The sequence below is a fragment of the Xenopus tropicalis genome, chromosome 2, assembly GCF_000004195.4.
Source record: "Xenopus tropicalis strain Nigerian chromosome 2, UCB_Xtro_10.0, whole genome shotgun sequence".
NCBI classification, from domain to species: domain Eukaryota; kingdom Metazoa; phylum Chordata; class Amphibia; order Anura; family Pipidae; genus Xenopus; species Xenopus tropicalis.
The window spans coordinates 154,848,239-154,869,605 of NC_030678.2; the positions used below are offsets into that span (position 1 = coordinate 154,848,239).

The 21,367-nt window shown below is 41.8% G+C and overlaps 1 protein-coding gene across 1 annotated transcript in view; it reads left to right on the top strand.

Moving 5' to 3' along the window:
- The first annotated feature begins 3,816 nt into the window (after positions 1 to 3,816).
- The window catches only part of flt1 (fms-related tyrosine kinase 1), a 44,171-nt gene continuing 26,620 nt past the window's right edge, over positions 3,817 to 21,367 (top strand). The window contains exons 1-4 of the mRNA XM_002934032.4: positions 3,817 to 4,140; positions 14,112 to 14,208; positions 17,228 to 17,442; positions 20,963 to 21,084. Of these exons, the coding sequence (XP_002934078.1) occupies positions 4,080 to 4,140; positions 14,112 to 14,208; positions 17,228 to 17,442; positions 20,963 to 21,084 (495 nt within the window). The 5' untranslated portion in view covers positions 3,817 to 4,079. The remainder of the gene's footprint in view (positions 4,141 to 14,111; positions 14,209 to 17,227; positions 17,443 to 20,962; positions 21,085 to 21,367) is intronic.

Genomic DNA, 21,367 nt, shown 5'->3' on the forward strand with positions numbered 1-21,367 from the left:
CTGAGATATATGCACTGCACAAGCCCCCAAACCCCACCGCCATGCACTGCATAGGTCAAACAGATACGCACAATCTAGAATGAATGAAATCAGCTCAATCATGACCCAGACAGACAGATATTTTTGTGCATGGTCCGCTATGCTTTGGGGCCAAAGACCCCTTCTTAAACTGGATGGGAGGGGGTAAGTGGCAGTTCTCTGCCACTTCAAGCCTCTTCAGGTCAATATGACTGGGAAGTGCAAGTTCCCTGTAAACTGAATCCCCCACAGATGTTGGGCAATGATGGAAGTTGTAGTTCATCTTCATCTCTCCGGGCTGGCAAACAGAGAGGACTCCTTGTCACCATTTCTGTGCAGATCAAAAGCCCTCTGCAGGAGGAAGGTGCCTTTTTCTCAGGGATATTTCCCCACCATGTAATTGTTAGCAGGACAATAGAGTCCTGTGTCCGTCTCGTTGGCACCAGATTTCTACAATACAGGAAACAGCATTTCCTTCAGGGGCTGGAAATTAACTTGGATCGCGCTTTTTCCCATTTTTATTACTTAACCACGCCGGGACACCGGGATATTTAAGTAGCTTTTAGAAGTGACTATTGCATGAAGCCCCGTGGGGCAGTAACGAATGAGGGAGCAATTAGCAAGCTCTAAAAATATAGATGTATAGGTGGGGCTAGGAGCTATATATGAACATTTATTAGCTATTGTCTTATTGGGACACTGAGATTCCTATGGTCGTGAGGTCATGAAGAAATGCAATAGGAATTGGTGGTGTTTCTGTGTTACATGTTACATAGGATTACATAGGATTAAAGGGAAAATGTGCCAGATAGATAGATAGATAACTAGGCTTTATTTTCAATATCTTTATTATAAATAACTATGAATTTACTATGAGTAGAACATGTCATGTTGGTTACCTTAGAGGCAAGCAATATGGCAGCTTACACGAGTACTTATAAAAAAGAGAAAATTCATCAATTTCCTATTAAAAGGAAACTGGAAGGAAGAAACTGTTTTTATAAATAGGATATATTTGTCCTATATATTAACCACAGATTTGTTTCAAAATCCCAAAGGGTGTGGTGGGGTGGCTGTATTATCTGATCTTTGGTGAATGACTATTACACATGGGTGTGTACAACTACATTAATACACAAACACACAGTATATCCCTAATATAATTCACCAATCAGCTGCTATACTCCTTGGGCAAGGAGCTTTGACACCCAAAGATAGGGTGTCAATCTGGGCTCCATCCCTCTACCCGACTGACAGAGTTATGGGCAGACACAGGCAGTCTGACACTGGCAGCTTGTGGTTGCTGACACTTTGACTTTCAAAGAGAGCTGTTGAACAGAACGCCTGTCATTAGCAGTCTAAAACTGTAAATATCCCATAAAGCACTAATAACAGGACATAAGTGTAAATTGCAAGAATGATTAGGGGCAAGTTCTTAGTAAATTAATTAATTCATTTTTTGGGTTAAGATCCCATTTAAGAAGTGGATGTCTTGGTGTGGGCAAATCCATGGAGTGAAGGTACAGGTGGGCCACAAGGGGAACAATTTCCAAGGCCATAGAAGCAGCAGCATGAGGCATTGCTATTTAGTTGATTGGATCTAAATAATGAATAAAACTGCAATAAACCACAACAAATATGTTTTCTGCACTTTCTGCACTTCTAAACCCCTCCTTTACCCAAAATGAGTCATTGGCGGGTGCTTCTTTTGACTGCCAATATTTCACAACCTCCAAAACCACAACCTCTCCCATAACACCCAGTGAAGGCATGCAGACCCGCACATACAACCCTACAATGTCATCCGAGTGGTTACTATGATCCATGTCCTATTCGCTTACAAATCCGAGTCCAGGAAGCCACTGGTCCCAGGTTTCTGTACTGTAGGCGACCAACAGACCTGCATTCTATAACGTCAACCACTTGGATGCCATCATCAGGTGTATCAGGAGACCAGGGGGAGGGTGAATTTTTTTGTTTGGGGAGGCTAAAGATGGGCCATACATAGACTGACCTAAATAAAATTAACCCACTGACTTCCAGGGATACTGTGCAAAAGTGTGGGGGGAAGTGCTTTTTTCACTATAAAATGTTTAGGATGTAAAAGTATTCATACATGCACTTCTCTGAGGGGTTCTCCATCCATTTGTGTTTGTGATCAGTTAGCCTAAAGGTGTTTTAGTTTTTCTAGTGAGAATAGCAGTGGGTACTGAACATCCCAGGCACACAGTGGGTATGGATGGCAGATATTCAGGCCCTGGCACTGTAACACTGGCACTGATACACAACATTGGTTTGTTTCCTAGCCATGCACTCATAAGGGTGCCACAGTAACTTACTAGAAATGAACATAACAGTGATCAAAGTAGAAAAAAAGTGCAAAAAGAAATATAAAAGAACAATTAGCTTTTTGAGGAGGAAAGAGTTAATTTAGGACTAGAGAAAGGATCAAAAGGATGTTACAGATGCCAGCTTTCCAAAAAAAAAATTAATTTCAGCTAGTGAGTCAGCTGTTAGAGCATATTTAATATAGTACCTGTGAGAGTGCAATGAAATCTGCAGCAAATGTACAGAGCTAGTGAGGTACTTAGGTTAAGTTTACAGCCTGCTGAACCTTCATATCAGTCTATATTTCTGCAGTGTCTTCCTCTCCCCAGCCCTGGCTACATCTGTGCCTTGATTGGTCAATTTCACCGTCTGTCAAGAGATCTGCACTCTGATTGGAGAAGCCATAAGACGAAAGATCCAAATAGAGTGCAGCTGATTACAACAGAACCAGAGCTTGCAGGAATGCACAAACCTACTCAGATGTTAAAATAGCAGCCCAGGAAAGTAATGTATAGAGTGAGTTTTTTTTCTAATGTGGCAAGTCATTCAAGTGGTGACTATGGTCCATTTCCCATGCAGATACTAATCTGAGCCCAAAAAGCTTCTGGTCCAGGTTTCTGCACTGTAGGTGAGCAGCAGATAGATCCTTGCACTATGGCTGTTGCTCAACTTTCTCAACAGAGGCTTGCCAGTGGGGGGGGGATTCAATATGAACATCGCTTAACCCAACTAATATTGTCCTTGTACTTTAAGGGTCCACACTGATACTGAGGGCCCAAGACAGATTCCTTTTCTTCCCTAACCCCACCCTACAGCAGCTACACCACTTTGATGTCACAGATGATTAAAATAAAGGCGGCACTAGGTCTTATTTATCAACACTGGGCAAATTTGCCCATGGGTAGTAACCCATAACAACCAATCAGTGGTTGATTTTTAGCCAGCTGCAGGTAATGATTGCAACAATGATTGGTTGTGCAGGATTACTGGCCATGGGCAAGTTTGCCCATTGTTGACAAATAACCCCCACTGACTTACCATATGTTACCCTTGCACATTAGGAAGACCACCAACCCACCCACTGCTTCACTAATGTAATTTGGCTTATCAGATCCTTACCTGTACCTTTTTTCCCAACAGGCTAAATATAGGGGGAGACCCCCCCAGGAGAAAATAGTTCTGCTGCCATAGTACTTGGCACAGTCTGTATATTCTCCCCCTTGGGATTGAAGAGCTTGTCCAGCCCCAAATTAGTTCTCACAGTTTGTGTTGCTTTTATCATTAGCTAATCTCACATGGGGCGAGTCATAGCCCTGGCTTTGCCCATCAGGAGAGATGAAGGCAGGGACCAATTGGAGCATATGGTAGGTGTGAGGATGGGGTCTGTGAGGTCAGGGAGGGGGCGGGGGGTGGATCCCATAAAACACATGAGGGATGGGAGAATTTGGCTGAGTATAATGCATGGAAATATTAGAGGGTTCCGGCCACTTCGTCCCTGTCATCCAGGATATTTCTTCTCACAGTCAGAAGCCTTGCCTGCAGGCAGGTCATTCAGTAGGAGTCTGTGGAGAGGAGAGGACGCACCAGGACTGCTGCAAATCGCTGGATAAATTTATCGCTCACAGCCTGGGGACTACACATTGCTACAAATACGCCTGGAATCCTTATCTCTGGTTTATTCTGGGATCAACCTGTAATTGTGGATTTGGCCAGTCTGGCTTGCTGTGATAACCATGATAAGCTGTGCGACTGTGGCCATGCTCTGCTTGCTCTTTGGATGTCTGCTGCTTACAGGTAGGCGCACAGCCGCTCCATTGCCTGATTGTAGGCGCACAGCCGCTCCATTGCCTGATTGTAGGCGCACAGCCGCTCCATTGCCTGATTGTAGGCGCACAGCCGCTCCATTGCCTGATTGTAGGCGCACAGCCGCTCCATTGCCTGATTGTAGGATACAGGTAGGCGCACAGCCTCTCCATTGCCTGATTGTAGGCGCACAGCCGCTCCATTGCCTGATTGTAGGATACAGGTAGGCGCACAGCCGCTCCATTGCCTGATTGTAGGATACAGGTAGGCGCACAGCCGCTCCATTGCCTGATTGTAGGCGCACAGCCGCTCCATTGCCTGATTGTAGGATACAGGTAGGCGCACAGCCGCTCCATTGCCTGATTGTAGGATACAGGTAGGCGCACAGCCGCTCCATTGCCTGATTGTAGGCGCACAGCCGCTCCATTGCCTGATTGTAGGATGCCCGCTGCTTATAGGGGCGAAGTTACTCTATTGCCCAATTTTAGGATTGTTATCGCCAATGCAGAGCGTTCTGTACCTTATTTAACCTGCCAGGGTGGTTGGCAAGTCGTGCGCGTCATTGAGGGCGCACAGTCCCAGGCTTTGCGCAATTCTCTAACCTATTTTGCGCAAGGTCTCTGAATCCTTCTCCTATGGGGCTCTTCAGCACTGGATCAAAGCGCTATCGCTCCAGTGTCCTTTTGCTGAACGAACGGACCCCCTAGAGCGCAGTCAATTACCAAGAATCTCATTTACACCCTGATAAATCTCAAGGCAGGAAAGGGCTCTGTATGTGCAAGTAAATTCAGATTATGCCCCGATATACTTTTCTCCCAATGGAGTTAAGTAAGGATTTGCGCATCGCTGTGCTGTTTTTGGATGTAAAGTTACTAAACTCTAGTTAGCAAGGGGAGTGTACGGTATCCAAGGAGGCAGGTGACAATCAGGCATTGTTTAGCAGACTATGGGCAACTAGTCACCTGCACTAGTCACTGGCAGCAGGGCATGGGTACTGCACAGGGGAACATGAATGACTCAGCCGCAATGAATCAGTGTGCTTGATGCTGGCCCTGGGGGTGTGTGCGCTGAATCCTCTTGCTGGTTGGGTCAGGCACTTGATTTCTTGAAAAATGTTTAAGTGAGTGAGCAAAAATGGGACTGACTTCTGGGAAATCTACATTTTCATTCTTATAATACATTCTGCTGAGTAACAGCAATCTGTGTATAGAATTTGCTTGGTCTTTGTCCCACTAACCAATTGTTCTAGTCAGTCAAAGTTACATGGTCTCACTAGCATGGGAAGAACTTGTTATACCTTTATTGTCTGGTGTATGAGAGAAAATAAAATGTTGTTGAATTTTTTTTACACAATGGCAGCAAATTCTACATCATTTCTAATTATGGGGTTGATGCTGACCAATATTGGAAAAGATGGTCTGTGGTTCAGAATTTAAATCTTTGCTCCAGAGGGCATTGCTAGTGCTATCCCACTGCTACTATAGGCACTATCTCTCCCTACTATACCTGCTATCCCACAGCCACAGTCCCTTCCCAGAGGCTATTATCCCCCCACTGCTACTATAGGCACCATCTCTCCCTACTATACCTGCAATCCCACAGCCCCAGTCCCTTCCCAGAGGCTATTATTCCCCCACTGCTACTATAGGCACCATCTCTCCCTACTATACCTGCTATCCCACAGCCACAGTCCCTTCCCAGAGGCTATTATCCCCCCACTGCTACTATAGGCACCATCTCTCCCTACTATACCTGCTATCCCACAGCCACAGTCCCTTCCCAGAGGCTATTATCCCCCCACTGCTACTATAGGCACCATCTCTCCCTACTATACCTGCTATCCCACAGCCACAGTCCCTTCCCAGAGGCTATTATCCCCCCACTGCTACTATAGGCACCATCTCTCCCTACTATACCTGCTATCCCACAGCCCCAGTCCCTTCCCAGAGGCTATTATCCCACTTCTACTATAGGCACCACCTCTCCATACTATACTATACCTATCTAAAGAAAACAACAGCACAGATCCCCATATAAAGTACTGATGTTTCCACCTCAGTGCATGTGCTCCTTGTAAATCTTGCTCCATGTCCACATTTTCTTGTGCTATGATCTATCTATGCACAACGTGCTGGATACGAGCTGTCCCCTGGGACTTAAAGAATTTAATATTTTGTGCTATAGAGGGACATTGTTTTTCCAGACATGACAGACTTTCCAAAGCAAACATTGTGTGAGTGTGATTCACTGCTATCAGCTCCATTCAACAGCTCAGATAGAAAGAGAATGGAAAGCAGCGCTGGCTTGCTGAATCTGAGCACAGTTTGGCAATCTGTTCCCATCAATGTTTCTAAACCCTTTAAAAGCATCACTTTTATAGTATTTCACTTGCATCACTCCTGGATGGTGTTGAATGTGCTACATCACTTTTATAGCATCTCACCATATGGTTCTCAATGTGCTGCATCACTTTTTGCATTACCTTTATAGTACATCCCCAGTAAAGAATAAGCAGCATCGCTTTTATGATACCTTTATAATACCTTTGTACCTGCAGAGCTGATCATTTAATCAATATTGATTTGTTTCAGGGATGTAGAGTTATCTTTTTCGAGGTGCCCAGGATACTTACTTTCTAGGGCTCCAAAGGGCATCAGTTATATGCTGAGCAGAGTGAAGAATATTCTTTGTACCCAGTACAGTTTGATCTCAATGAGGCTATTTTTCCCAGAATCCCCCAATAGCCAACGGAACAAAAAGCTGTTCCCAAAGTGTAGATAGAACTTGTGTTTTAGGTCATGTATTTTGGCACACTGTGATATAGGTGTCTATGCTATGCTAAATGTTTTCAAAAAAGATAGTAAGCAGACAGGGCTGATAATTTGATCTGATTGATGGATGTACTCTGTTAAGGTCAACAGCTGGTGGGCTCACCATTGCTAATCTCTGTTTTAGAGATGCTGTGCTGTGTGAGCTTTTCATTTTCATTCTAAATGAATTTTAAATACTGGAATTATTAGTTTAAAATGGAGTCTATGGGAGATGTCCTACCTGTAATTTGAAACTTCTGGATATATATATATTGATATAGTCATGTGGGCCTATCTGAGCATTATTGAGGGATTACATAATAGGTCACCTAAAACAGTGAATGGAGGCTTTTTGCTACCTGTCCCCTATGTGCTAAGGGGGACACTGATGGTGCCCCACAAATGAGAGCTGCGGGACAGGGGTCTGAAAGCCATTGCTTTGCAGGAACATGGGAATATACAAGTTGACACTTGCAATATCGCTGTACTATGAAAACAGGAATGGGAGTGGGGGATAATGTCCCTTTCCCACCAGTGGTACATCCCTGTTTCTTCCAGTTACCTTAAATAGGCTTTTTCCTGACACTAAAGGAAATGGCTTTCCCATATCCTCAACTGAGTTCTTTCCAGATCCGAACCCTGAAACAGACATCTACTTCCTGTTACCTGAGCTTGTCCTATAAACAGCCGTGTCTTCCCGTGACCTATAATGGCCATTAGATTACTCAATCAAACCCTGTTATCTCTTTTTTCCTATTTAATTTCCTCCCTATCTCTAACCTTACTTCCATTGATCACCAAAGCTACAGTATAGCAATTATCAGACACCAGGGCCTGCAAACAGTCCTGCTGTTTTTAAGACAACAGAGTACATAAATGTACATGCTGGTTTACATACATTAGTCTTTAATGGACTTGTTTCTTAGGACACAAAATAAAGGGAACGCCACCTCAAAAAATTTTAATAAAAGAAGATTTAGTTCTGTACCACAGTGTAACCCTGTCCTTTAACATTACCCCTTACTAATTATGCTACTCTAAATTTGTAGTCTGTTCTGCCAATACCATCTGGTCTTACTATCTATCCCAGTTACAGCACTTCTGGCACCATCATGCCTTACTATACATACTATCCCACTGTTATAACTACTTCTTCATATCATTTTATATTAGTGTTGTTCCGTTGTGGCAGAAGTATAGTCGTCAGCACCCTCAGCAAGATGTTTGGCCATTGTGAGAGCTGTCATCAGAAAGATTGCCTAATGCTTGTAACAAGCAGTCCAGTAAATGACAGGAAGAAAGCGTATTGCAGATGAATGGAAAAGAGTTACTGGGTCAGGGTTGACGTGAGGACATGTTGCACTTTCATATAGTGTTGGATTTGTAGCTTCTTGCAAAAAGGTTAAAATTATTTTTTTGGCACACCTGTTCCTATAGATTAGGATGGGCTGGCCATACACATGGATGGCTATGGTCTTTTGTTCTGATTGGAATGGCAGCATTGTTAATTAATGTACAAAGCTGGAATCAGAACTGGTATTTTATTAGAGATCCATTGAATTGCACTAAAGGAACTGCAGAGAGACAGAAAATATAAGCCCTGGTGATTCTGTGCCTTTGTGTGTGTCCAGCACTTATAGTTGCACCATTACAATAGACTCCAGCTAAGGGTCTGCCCCATGGGGCACAGCAGAGCAGAGATTATCATAACCCGTTGCTTTTTGTTTATAGCTAAAAAAGCTAGGGATTATCTTGTGATCTATATATGGCAGGGCTGAACAATAAATGGAAAATACAGATATATACCTTGTGTTTTCATGCCATTCCATTTGACATATACTGGAGACAATGGTTGGTGGATTTTGGCCTTTTTTTTTGTGTTTAGCAAGAGCAAAAACATCAATGTGCCATGACAAAATGCCAATGTGCCATGAGGCAAATTTGAGAGTATAATGTATGCGTCAAATAATGTATTAATCCTTAGCAAAGATACATAAAGGAAATTTAAATCAGGGTTCTTAATTTATAAGTCAGCTATTCAGTTGGATTGCTGTGTTTGGAGGTTGGTTCCTATTATCTCACTGGTTGTCTGCGTGTACTTCAGCTTCAGCTTCATTATCTAAGCTCATCCAATCCAATCTCATTCAGGGTGAACACACAGAGCTACTAAAGCTGGCCATACACGTGCAGATCCGCTCGCTTGGCGATGTCGCCAAGCGAGCGGATCTTCACCCGATATCCCTACCTATCGGGGAGGCATGTAGGCGAATTTGATCGTTTGGCCCTGGGGCCAGACGATGGAATTCTACACGCAGCAATGGGGCAGTCGGTTCGGGGACCGCATCAATAAGCCGATCCGACTGGATTTTCTAACCTGGTCGATCAATATCTGGCCAATTTCAGGCCAGATATCGGTCGGCCAGGCCCCTTGGTTCTGCCCCTACACGGGCCGATAAGCTGCCGAATCGGTCCAAGGGCAAAATCAGAAAATGAAACTAAAGTACCATTCTACTTTCAGTTCATAAGAGCACATTAAAAAGCAATTCAGCAGTCCATTGAGGCGAAAAGTATTTCAACAAACGCCCTATTTATGAAATTAATGTTGAAAAGGGGGGTGTAGTCCCTGATGAAGGGCTTTTGACCTTGGCGTATGGCAGTGACACCCTTCACTTTATGTGATATGCACCCACAACAAGATGGCTAATCCACATACATGAGTTTATTAAATTAATCAGTGAATACGTTTTTGATTAAAGAATTCAACAGTTTGTTTAATTAAAAGTCATGAATGCTTTTTCTTGCCACCCTCTGGGATTTTAAAATTTCATTTCACTTAAGGCCCTATGGAAATGTTGTTGTCCCCTACTTCCCATTCGCACAACCATTTCCCTTATGTAATTACTTGTGGACACAGTCCAATAAGATTCTGTTCCAGTTGGGACCTCCTTAGTTGTTTTATTAGCTTCCATATATTGTTTGATAATGGTGCCATTATGGCGGGCAATGAAATTCACCTCTTGCTCTGCAGGTACAATATTATGAATTCTTTATACTGTACATACAGTTCCCATAGAAGAACTGAAATGTATAACCCTAAATAGTTACAGGACAAGGGATGATCTACAACCAAGTGGTACTCAAACTGATATCACAAACTGCAAATCGGAATTAAAACCAGAAATTTTTATTTATTATTTATTTTTATTAGGGTCAATACCAATAAGTTAATTTCTCTGTATTATGGCTCTTATTACAGTGAATTTAAGTGCAGGGCATTGGAAGAGAGATATTAGCCTTTTACTGTAGGTGACCAGGAAAGGGGTTGACAAGTCTATTTTCCTCTTTACATATATATATCCTTTTATATAGTGGTAATTACTGAGAGCTAATTCATTTACAATCAGTCAAGATTCCAGGTGTTTCTGAAATACAAACTGAAGTATTCTAAACTAGTAATAGAAGATAATCTTAGCTCCAATTCATGGCTCTTGTTTTGTGTGACACTAGGGGGCACATTTACAAAAGCATGAACGCTCGAGCGTTCATGCGAACGCTCCAATCGTATTTTCGCTGATTTTTTCGGGCGTTCGCACGACTTTTTCGGACATTTGCACGAAAAAATCGGAAAGGTTTTACCGCTGTTTACAATTGTTTGGTACGAAAATTTCTTGACTTTCGGATCGCCAATACGATATTATCGTGACTAATACAATTTTTTTGTAAGCATTTTCATGATATTTGCGATCTTCCGAAATTTTCGTTTCCATTTCCAGTACGATTTTTTTCCATTCGTGATTCGGATTCGTGGATTAGTAAATGTGCCCCTAGGCCTCTGCACCATTGCAGAAAAAGAGAGGATGCATTTCATAGACCAGTAGAAGATATGACAAAAATATAACAAAACTGAAGACAGTGGCCATTTGTCATATTAATATGGAGGATCCAAAAAAGTACAATTTGCAACTGTGGTGATGCAGAGATATTAGGGCCATAGTACACAAGGGGTAAGAATGCTTTTATTCACCCTGAGGGAAGAACATCATTTTGACACATGGCAAAATCAAAACACAGCATGTATCACACATCCAATCCTAATGCAGGGGAATATTAAATGTTGTGGTGAAGTCTCACTACAATATATAATTGCCAGCAGGCAGTAAAATAGGCACAGTAAAGGTCATATTAGGAACAGCACCTATAAACTATAGCAGCCCCAAACTAGGGGCACATACTGAGATACTGGACCTGAATTAATGTGATGATCAAAACTTCCAGATTTCCTCACAGACTTCTACTAATACTAAAATGCTTAGTAGTAATTAAATATCAGGGCACAAAGTCAAGACACTTGCTATAGGCTTTGGAGTTCACATCCTAAATGCTTGCAGCTCGTGACTTCGCTGGCATTGACTCTTGAGTCAAAGATCATAACAAATAACAAAATATCCTAAACACAGACCCCAAGTCAACATACTGTAGCAGGCATTATTGTGTGTGTGTTTGGTACCTGGTAAGTCCTGTAACAGTAGCTTAATACTGAAACTGACCTAATTGAAGCCAAAGCACCATTAAAAATCTGCATTAGACATCATCATAGCATATTGTGATTAATCGGATTTGTGCCAAGTGAAATTAACTAAGCTCCTAGACTAAGACCCCAAGCAGCATGCTAAATTGTTTTTATCCAAAAGACCAATCACCCTTCTATGTAAAAGCCTTGCATACTTTTACGGGTCAGAGATTCAGTTGCACAAATCCTGTTTGGTGCCCTTCTACGCAAACAAATTAGAACTAACAGGATGAGGAACTATTGTAATATTGATTGCTGGAATAATCTGGAGTCTATATACCTTTAAAGATGATCTATTATAATGATGGCTCAAACCTCAGCCTTAAAGCATGACAGAACTGCTACTTTGTGAAGGAAAGAAAAATGTAGAAAAATGAAACAATGTAGCAGAAATCAGCTCTCTTACAAAGCCTCCAATTTCCCCAGTCCATGATTTTTCTTCTTTTAAGGTCTGTTAATCACAGAAATTTTTCAAATTTCAGCAGTGGGAACTGGAGTTTTGGCCAGCAAAGAGCTGACAGCCAATAATAATGTTTCCATGTCATGAGCAGTCAGGCCAAGCAGTGGAGAGCTACTACTTTCAGTAGTGACTAAAATGTATTACTCTTGTATTTTGATTTTATGGAATTTTCATTTTTTTGTTGTAACTCCCTACAGTACAGCTAAATCCTTCATTAAGCCACTTGTTAATCAATGTATTCCTTGCATGGAGACATGTAGGCTTCAGATTAAACAGCAGCCCTGTGTAATGATAGTTATGTTCCAAACTGCTGTTATGTAGCTTCTGCCTTGATGCTCCACCTGCGGTAAATCTCTTGTTCCCTGATGAACTCCACCTAGTCTGGGTGGCAGTTCACAAATATCAGAAAGTTGTTTTTTCAAATGGGTAAAGCAGGGGGGTTTGAGGGTTCAAGGAGTGAGTGCATAATTATTTACAATGAATAAAGCTTCTATACAGCTAAATGTGTACACGTTCAAAAGTAGTAGTAATTCCTGGCTATCAGAGCACCATATATATATAGTATTACAGGAGAAGCGGGTATTTTAGCTGGTTCAGGTTCAGTGCACTGATGATAATGAGAAGCTTTAGGAAGTCTGAATGTCCCACCCTAACTAGGCAATGACTCATTATGGGGGCATACCATCACTTCAGGGTCACATGTCATCGCTTTTCATGAACAAAGAAATGTGAAAGCTTCCATACTGTGTCTAAGGTATCAGATACAGAGATTCATCTCTTTCCTGGAATCCACCCAGTGAGCTGCTCTGTCTAGAATGTCTAGAAGATTTTCCAAAATTGTCCTGCCAGTGCACGGATGGGAGGAAGGCAGCACGATAGCGGAAATAAAGGTTTTGGACATTTTCAGGGCTACAGTATAATATAGGGCTTGGGCCTCATGGCCAAACATTGTAAAATAATTCTCATGATTATACTTTCGGTTATTTATATCTTCAAAATCAGTTATGTATAAAATTCTAGCAACATAGCTGGCAACAAATAAGGGCTCATTTACTACATGCTGAGCAAAAAAACAGAGCACAGGGACCTGAGTATTGTGCCCTTGGATTATACCATTTAGATTTAAGTACTAAAGTCTGCCCTCTGGCTCATATGAGGCACTGTTCTCACATACAAACCAAGGGCACACATACATGCTAGGTTACAGCAGCCAATGAATGGACAGAATTCTGCCTTCTATTCCCCCACTTCTTCCTGTTACAGTGAGAACCTGCGTTATTTCCTGTCATGTGACCAATGAGTGTCACTCAGAACATCACAAAATGGTGGCTCTAATAAACAAATGTATATTCCAATTTGATAAGATTCTTTGATGGGTCACATATTAGTATTTAAATGATTAAATTGCCAGGAGTGTCCAACCTATAGCTTTTAGCTGTTGATAAACTACAATTCCCAGTATCCAAAAGGCAGGATGGTCTCCTCTTATCTGACAGCTGACAGGTTTTGTTCTAAGATGTATTCACTGGCATATTAGGATTGACAGACAACTGGTAATTGTACTAGGAAACCACGTTTTTACTCATCTTCATACAGGATTGGCTGGCAGATAATGCAATCTGATTGGAAACCATTTATCTCTGACAGAAAATATCTGCTTGCTGTGGGTTACTGCACAAAAGCAGATATGCACCCCATCACTGCATGGCTCAGTGTACTCTGTGTATTTGGGATTTGGGCAGCACAATGGTGTAGTGGTTAGCAGTGTTGCCTTTCAGCATTGGGTCTGCAAGGGATTTCTATGTTTCCCCTGGGCGCTCTGGTTTCCTCAGACTCTCTAAAGGTATAAAGACAGGTTTACTGGCTGTTAAAAAATTCACCATAGTGTTAGTGTGTATGTGATACGGACCTGTAAGCTCCACTGAGGCAGGGTTGTTGTGAATGAAGTATCATCTCTGTAAAGTGATATGTCAGTGCTACATAAAAAAAGGTTGATTATAATAATACTAGTGGAAATGTCATAAATCATCACTCTTTGCTATTTTAGAAAAGACACTGATATAAAATCATTCATCAGTTATTCAGTATATAAAGTTTATAGCATTTACTTTTATTTCCCTAGGTCATAGTGATGGTTCCAAATTAAAATCACCCAAGTTGAATATAAAGGAAAAAGAAATAGTCATAGAAGCAGGCCAACCAATACATCTCTCATGCAGGTAAGGAACTGTATGCAATATTGATTTTATATGGAACACTGCTATTTTTTACCCATTTGAATGCAGCATGTAGTAACTGCTAACCATTTGGGACTAGGTTACTAACAGGAGCTAAGTGCGCCAGGTTGAGGATCTATAACAAGCAATCAATATAACATTTACTTATTATCTGTTGATAAGCATATATCTGATTGGTTGCTATGGGTCGTTATAGGTTCTGCAGCATTTTAACCAACAGCCACTGTAGTGTAAGTCTGTGCAGTGATCCATATTTGCAGCTATTAATGTCAGGTCTATCTGGACTGAATGTATTAACAGGTAAAGTGTTAGTATGAGGCTGTGAAGATGTATTGTAGACATCGCAGGTACCCCCTTCCCCTCAGCTCCATCATTGCTTCCAACCACATGTGTCTGGTGCCATATTGGTAGACATTTTTTAAAGGTTTTTTTAATATATAGACTCCCAAGAACCGCCCCCCATGTGCCCTTGGGTACCTTTATTGAAAATGATCCATATAGTTTCATAGTAATACTGTATGGTATTGTGATCTAATCCCCATATTTTATAAAAGATACCTAGGGGCAGATTTATCAAAGTACGAGTTCGAATCCCGAAATTCGGATTAGATACGATAATTTCTGAAGATTGAAAATATCACGAAAATTCTTTATGAAAAATCGTAATAGTCACGATAATATCGTATTGGCGATCTGAAAGTCACAAAATTTTCGTATCCGAACGATCGTAAACGGCGGGGAAATCTTTTCTGATCCTTCTGTGAATGATTTTGAAAGCCTCCCATAGGGCTCAATGGCACTCTGCAGCTCCAACCCGGCCCAAGGAAAGCCTCCCATAGGGCTCAATGGCACTCTGCAACTCCAACCCGGCCCAAGGAAAGTCTCTCATAGGGCTCAATGGCACTCTGCAGCTCCAACCCGGCCCAAGGAAAGCCTCTCATAGGGCTCAATGGCACTCTGCAGCTCCAACCCGGCCCAAGGAAAGGCTCCCATAGGGCTCAATGGCACTCTGTAGCTCCAACCCGGCCCAAGGAAAGTCTCCCATAGGACTCAATGGCACTCTGCAGCTCCAACCCGGCCCAAGGAAAGTCTCCCATAGGGCTCAATGGCACTCTGTAGCTCCAACCCGGCCCAAGGAAAGTCTCCCATAGGGCTCAATGGCACTCTGTAGCTCCAACCCGGCCCAAGGAAAGGCTCCCATAGGGCTCAATGGCACTCTGCAGCTCCAACCCGGCCCAAGGAAAGTCTCCCATAGGGCTCAATGGCACTCTGCAGCTCCAACCCGGCCCAAGGAAAGTCTCCCATAGCACTCAATGGCACTCTGCAGCTCCAACCCGGCCCAAGGAAAGCCTCTCATAGGGCTCAATGGCACGCTGCAGCTCCAACCTGGCCCAAGGAAAGTCACGATACTGAAGCTTGAATGAATCCGAAACTTTTATACTCGGCGCGACAAATACAATTTTGTCACACAAATTGTCGCAAAGTAGAAAAAGTCTCGCAAATTAACAAAAAATACTCAAAAATACTCAAAAATTACGCACAGTACAAAAATGAATATGAATTTTTAGCATTCGAATACAATCGTACTTTGATAAATGTGCCCCTAGGGCCAGATATATTAACATTTGTATTTTTTTCATTTTCCAGAATTGTACTTTTTAGGGCTAAAAAAAGTGTATATATTAACTTGAAAACATTAATATTTGTTATTTATCAAGTGTAAAAACTACAAAAAACTCTAACAAGCTTGCGAGGTCATGTAGAAGTAACAATATTTAATTTGTGGCTTAAGAGGGTTTTGTGATTTTTTTTAGTTTGTAAATGCAACAGGGAGGGATTTTGAGGTTTTTGCACTCTTATTCATATTTGTTTTGCATTTTTATATGTTGGCACTTTTTATACTTAGATCTTTAAATAAAAGTGCAAATACATTTGCACCTTAGTTTGCCCAGGTGCAGTAACCCATGGCAACCAATTAGATTTTTGCTTTTAAACAGATGAACAATAAATTCTGCCTGCTGATTGGTGGTTATGAGTTACTGCTTAAGGGCAAGCATAGTGCCTTTTATTGCATAAGTGTCGTATCAAAGTCTGACTGAAACAGACCACAATTGTTTTTAGTTTTGAAAGAAGCCTTAGGGCATTGGCACACAAGTGTTTATAGATGTTTTGTTGCTTGCTTGAGGGTGGGTTACAAAACACTCAGAATTGCCCTCCATTCATTTCACTGGCAATTCCTTGAACTAGCAGGTCAGGTAAAAGTCACACAGAAATGCTGACTGATTACAGAAGCCTGGGTCATTTACTTGTAGAAGTTATGCATGGGGTACTTTAATCAAGATCACAAATTTAGCATCAGATCTAATAACCCATAGCAACCAACCAGCAGGTACCATTAACTGGTCACCTATATGAAAATAAATATCTGATAAGTTGCTGTGACTTACTAGGACCGGTGCAAACTTTCCCCATATGTAAAAAAGGCACTAGGTTTGCCCAGGAGCAGTAACCCATAGCAACCAATACATTATTCCTGCTAATTGGTTGCTATAAATTACTTCTCCTGGGCAAACTTAGTGCCTTTTATTACATAACCCCTTAAATGCCTATGATAGCATCACCGCTATGTGCTGTCTCAAAGAGCTGTAATGCATATTTGGTTCTTATGCATTGATGGGTAAGGTGGTTAGTATTGCAAAACATTAAAATCTGAAGGTGGGATATAAAAGTTTGCAACTAGTACTGGCTTTGTGCCCATGCAAAGAACATTGGCTTTGAACTGTATAATGGAGACTACTGTAATAGCTTTAGGCTAATGTTACACCATGTGGCTATCATACCAAACCCACCTGATGCTGCCCCGTGTCTGCAGCACCTGACATGAATGTGATTTGCACAAAAGGGTTGCCAATTTAGGCAAAAGAATGAGCAGTTTGGTAAATTACAAACAATGTTATGTTCATACCGTTTCACATACTTCTGATTCTTCCTTCATTTACAGCAGCCACAGAAGCCACGTTTGGATCTTCCCTGCCAACTTAAACAAGGAAAGTGACAGGATACGTATTACAAACAGTGCTTGTGGGGGCCATCCACGAACCATGTGTAGCTCATTGACCGTGCACAAAGCTCAACCAAGTGATACTGGGTATTATAGCTGCACAGTAGCCATGAAAAATGGAAACAGGTCCACTTCTGTCTACATATTTGTTGCAGGTAACAAGCGTTAATGTAACAATACAGATAATAAGACTGTTACTGTCAAAGTCTCACTTTGCTATTAAATGTGAAGTTTTAGATGCATAAAGACCATGTGTATGCCAAACAAAGGCTCCTCCTGTAGGCTGCTGTACAGGTACAGGTAGTGCTAATGTTCTGTAACTAATAGTTTATGTGTGTGGGGGGGGGGGGGGCAGAATATAATAAAAGTCTCAAAGTCTGATGATTTGCTTTCTGAGACCTTTAAAAGCTACCAGCTACTTGCTGTGGGTTACTAGTACTGTTGCAGATGATGCCGTTTTTATTAAATTACCCAGTAGTACAATAGACAGATTGTTGATAAGATAAGGTTTTACTATGCTGTTACAGGTACTGTGTAGCTGTACAGGTACTGTTAATAAATGTACTACTACTAAAACTCCCAGCATCCTTAGACAGCCAAAGACTATTAGGGGGTTGCTGATAGGCTGCAAGGAGGGCTGCAAGTTGCCCGGCACTGGCGTACAAACAGTTTGATACAAACTGGGTGTTTCCAATTTCCGAACTATTGTTTCCTTGTTTGCCTGCTGAATTGGTGGCTAAATTGCAGTCCTTGGCTGAACTTTTGTCCCCCTGTGTGATCCTTTGGCACTCTCCGCTTCCTCTGAGCCAGACAACCCTGCTGCTAGTCTCTATGCATGAGGAAGTCAAGGTTTGAGGATGGGGGATCCTAAGTGTGTGTTGTGTAATCCAACAGGCTTTATTAATGGAAGCCGTGATGGTGCTAAGCTAAAAACCTAATTAAAACCTATTGCTGGAAACCTTTATTGACTTCTGACAGTTTGGCAGATTTTGTGGAAGGATGCAGCTTGTTCAGATCTTCATGCTTAATGGCGCCAACTGTTCCTGCACCAATTATTTATTTCAAGATCTTCAGGCTGTGTTTATAGTCATTACTTCAATTTTTCTTGCTGGATCTGAGCTGGAAAGTGCAGTAAACTCTAGCATTGTCTCGTCGGCATGTCAGTATTGAGCAAAAAATGTTTCAATGGAAATACATCAAAGGTTGTAATTACACATATACAACACATTACATATAACATTCATTATCTTCATAATTGTTTTCTGAGACTGGGGCTACCATACTGCTTGCTCTGGCAAGAGATGCTTATCTCTCATCCACTGATTTCAATAAGCCAGTTTCCAAAGTGGCCAGACAATGTAAAATATCACAAACAATGCTTGTCTTTGAAATAAACATATTTGCATAAATATTTTGTAAGAAAAACAATCCAAACAGTTAAGCACTGGGGTCATTTATCAACAGTGGGCAAATTTCCCCATGACCAGTTACCCAAGGCAACCAATTAAACTGTTGCATTTATTGTTCTGTCTGCAGCTGGCTGAAAAAGCTAATTACTGATTGGTTGGCATTGGTCGTTTATCAACAGTGGGCAAATTTGCCCATGGCCAGTAACCCATGGCAACCAGTTAAATTGCATTTATTGTTCTTCCTGCAGCTGACAGAAAAAAGCCAATCACTGATTGGTTGCTATGGGTTACTGCCCACATGCAGTATTGATAAATGTTCCATCCATGGGGCTGTGTGTTTTGGTAGTGCAATATGCAACCTGCATATATGGATGCAAAACTGAGAGTGCATGAATTAAGTACATGAATTGATGTGGCCTAGAACTGTTGGTTGTGTCAATGGCTGCAACTGATGTGCCAAGAGAAATGGACAATGTGACTTAGAAAAAACAATGCAAATTTTATAGTGGGTGCAACTTAGCACTGGGTTCATAAATGAGATGTGGAGATCTACAAAATGTTATCCAACGCTATGGGGCTGATTTACTAACCCACGAATCCGACCCGAATTGGAAAAGTTCCGACTTGAAAACGAATATTTTGCGACTTTTTCGTATGTTTTGCGATTTTTTCGGATTCTGTACGAATTTTTCGGATCCAATACGATTTTTGCGTAAAAACGCGAGTTTTTCGTATCCATTACGAAAGTTGCGTAAAAAGTTGCGCATTTTGCGTAGCGTTCAAACTTACGCGAAAAGTTGCGCATTTTTCGTAGCGTTAAAACTTAACGCTACGAAAAATGCGCAACTTTTCGCGTAAGTTTTAACGCTACGCAAAATGCGCAACTTTTTACGCAACTTTCGTAATGGATAGGAAAACTCGCGTTTTTACGCAAAAATCGTATTGGATCCGAAAAATGCGTAAAGAATCCGAAAAAATCGCAAAACATACGAAAAAATCGCAAAGTACCGATCATTACGAAAAAAACGCAATCGGACTCCATTCGACCCGTTCGTGGGTAAGTAAATCAGCCCCCATATCTCCTTACATAACATTCTGCATTACACCAGCCTTGGACAGTTATTTACAAAGGAAAGGAATCCCTTTACTGACCCTTAAAATCCAAACCTGAACGCAAAAGAGCCTTTGGAACAACTGACAGCAGTGAGTGGTGACATGTTGTCTGCTATGAAAAAAAAAACCCTCACGCTACTTCTTCCAAAACACAGTAGTGATACCCTGGGCCGAGTACAGGAAATTGCTCTGTAGCACTTGCTCCTTTTGCAAATGGGTTTTTAAAAAATTTGTGACATGAATGGATATGCCCTTAGGGAGCCCAAGCAATCAGTTTTGCAGATGATTAGAGGTGAAGAACTAATGACCTTTCCGTGCATCGAACAGCCCTGCAAAACAACACTCTTGTTCCTCTCTAAAGCTTAATAATGTTTTTTTTATTCTCTTAAAATAAACTAGGGTGTGAAAGCAGTTGACATAGTTTGGCTTTGCACGTGGGTACATTAGGTTGGAAAAAGACGTCCATGAATTTCAACAATTCCCAGAATCTCTTTGGCAGTGAGGAGGGTGAAAACACTGTTTGTGTCCCTTGTAAGCTTTGCCTTGAAGAGGAAAAATCCATCCCACCCCTGGGTGGAGGGCAAAGCAGTGGATGGGGGCCCAGGCTGAGGGCCAGTTGGAGTAGGATACAGGGTACTTGATTTCTATAAGATGGGCCAAACTTTAATTGTGGTATATTTTAACGAGGGGGCATGAGGGTTGGGCCTAGGGGAAGTGATCAATTGCATTGGAGCAAACTCAATAGCTGGGTGAGAGGGGTTGTAAGTAGCAAGGTGGGGGCGTGAGCGACCTGCCTAGGGGCACCAAATCTTAAAATCTGGCCCTGTTTTTAAGGGGTCACTGCTGTTGGACAGAAATTGATGTGAACCATTGCATAATGATAATTACCTTGGTTTTGGAATGAGATATTAGATAAGCAGGTGTCTGCAGAATTTTGCCCATATAATATATATTATATGTCTTGCAGGTACCTGGACTAGTCACAAAATCTGTTCCCCCAAACAATTTGTTATAGGAAGCTTGCTTGCACCATGGTTCCACCCACAGCTTACTTTTTCTCTCAGTTTAGGGGCCCATTGGCATTTTGACTTTTGCATTAAGAAGGTTTGAATGGCTTTAAGATGATGTTTCCTATATGTCCTTCCTATAACAGATGTCAACATTCCTTTTGTGGAGATGAACACTGAATTCCCCAAGATAGTTCACGTGGCCGATGGAGAGGAACTTGTCATTCCTTGCCGGGTGACATCCCCAAATATAACAGTCACTTTTAAGGTAAGTAAAATTAACCGTATTTCACAGTAGCTTTGGTAGCTTTGTTTACCACATAAAACTCTAGTACAGTGCTGTCCAACTTCTGTTGTACCGAGGGCCGGAATTTTTCCGACCTACGTGGTGGAGGGCCGATAATGGAAGCCAGTTTTGACCACTCCCCTTTTTAAAACCGCACCCACTTGAAACCACACCCATGTTATCACATGACCATACCCATATTAATGGTTGTAGTACAGCAAAAACCTGCCACACTCTGCCTTCCCTACCATGCCTGTGTGTGTGC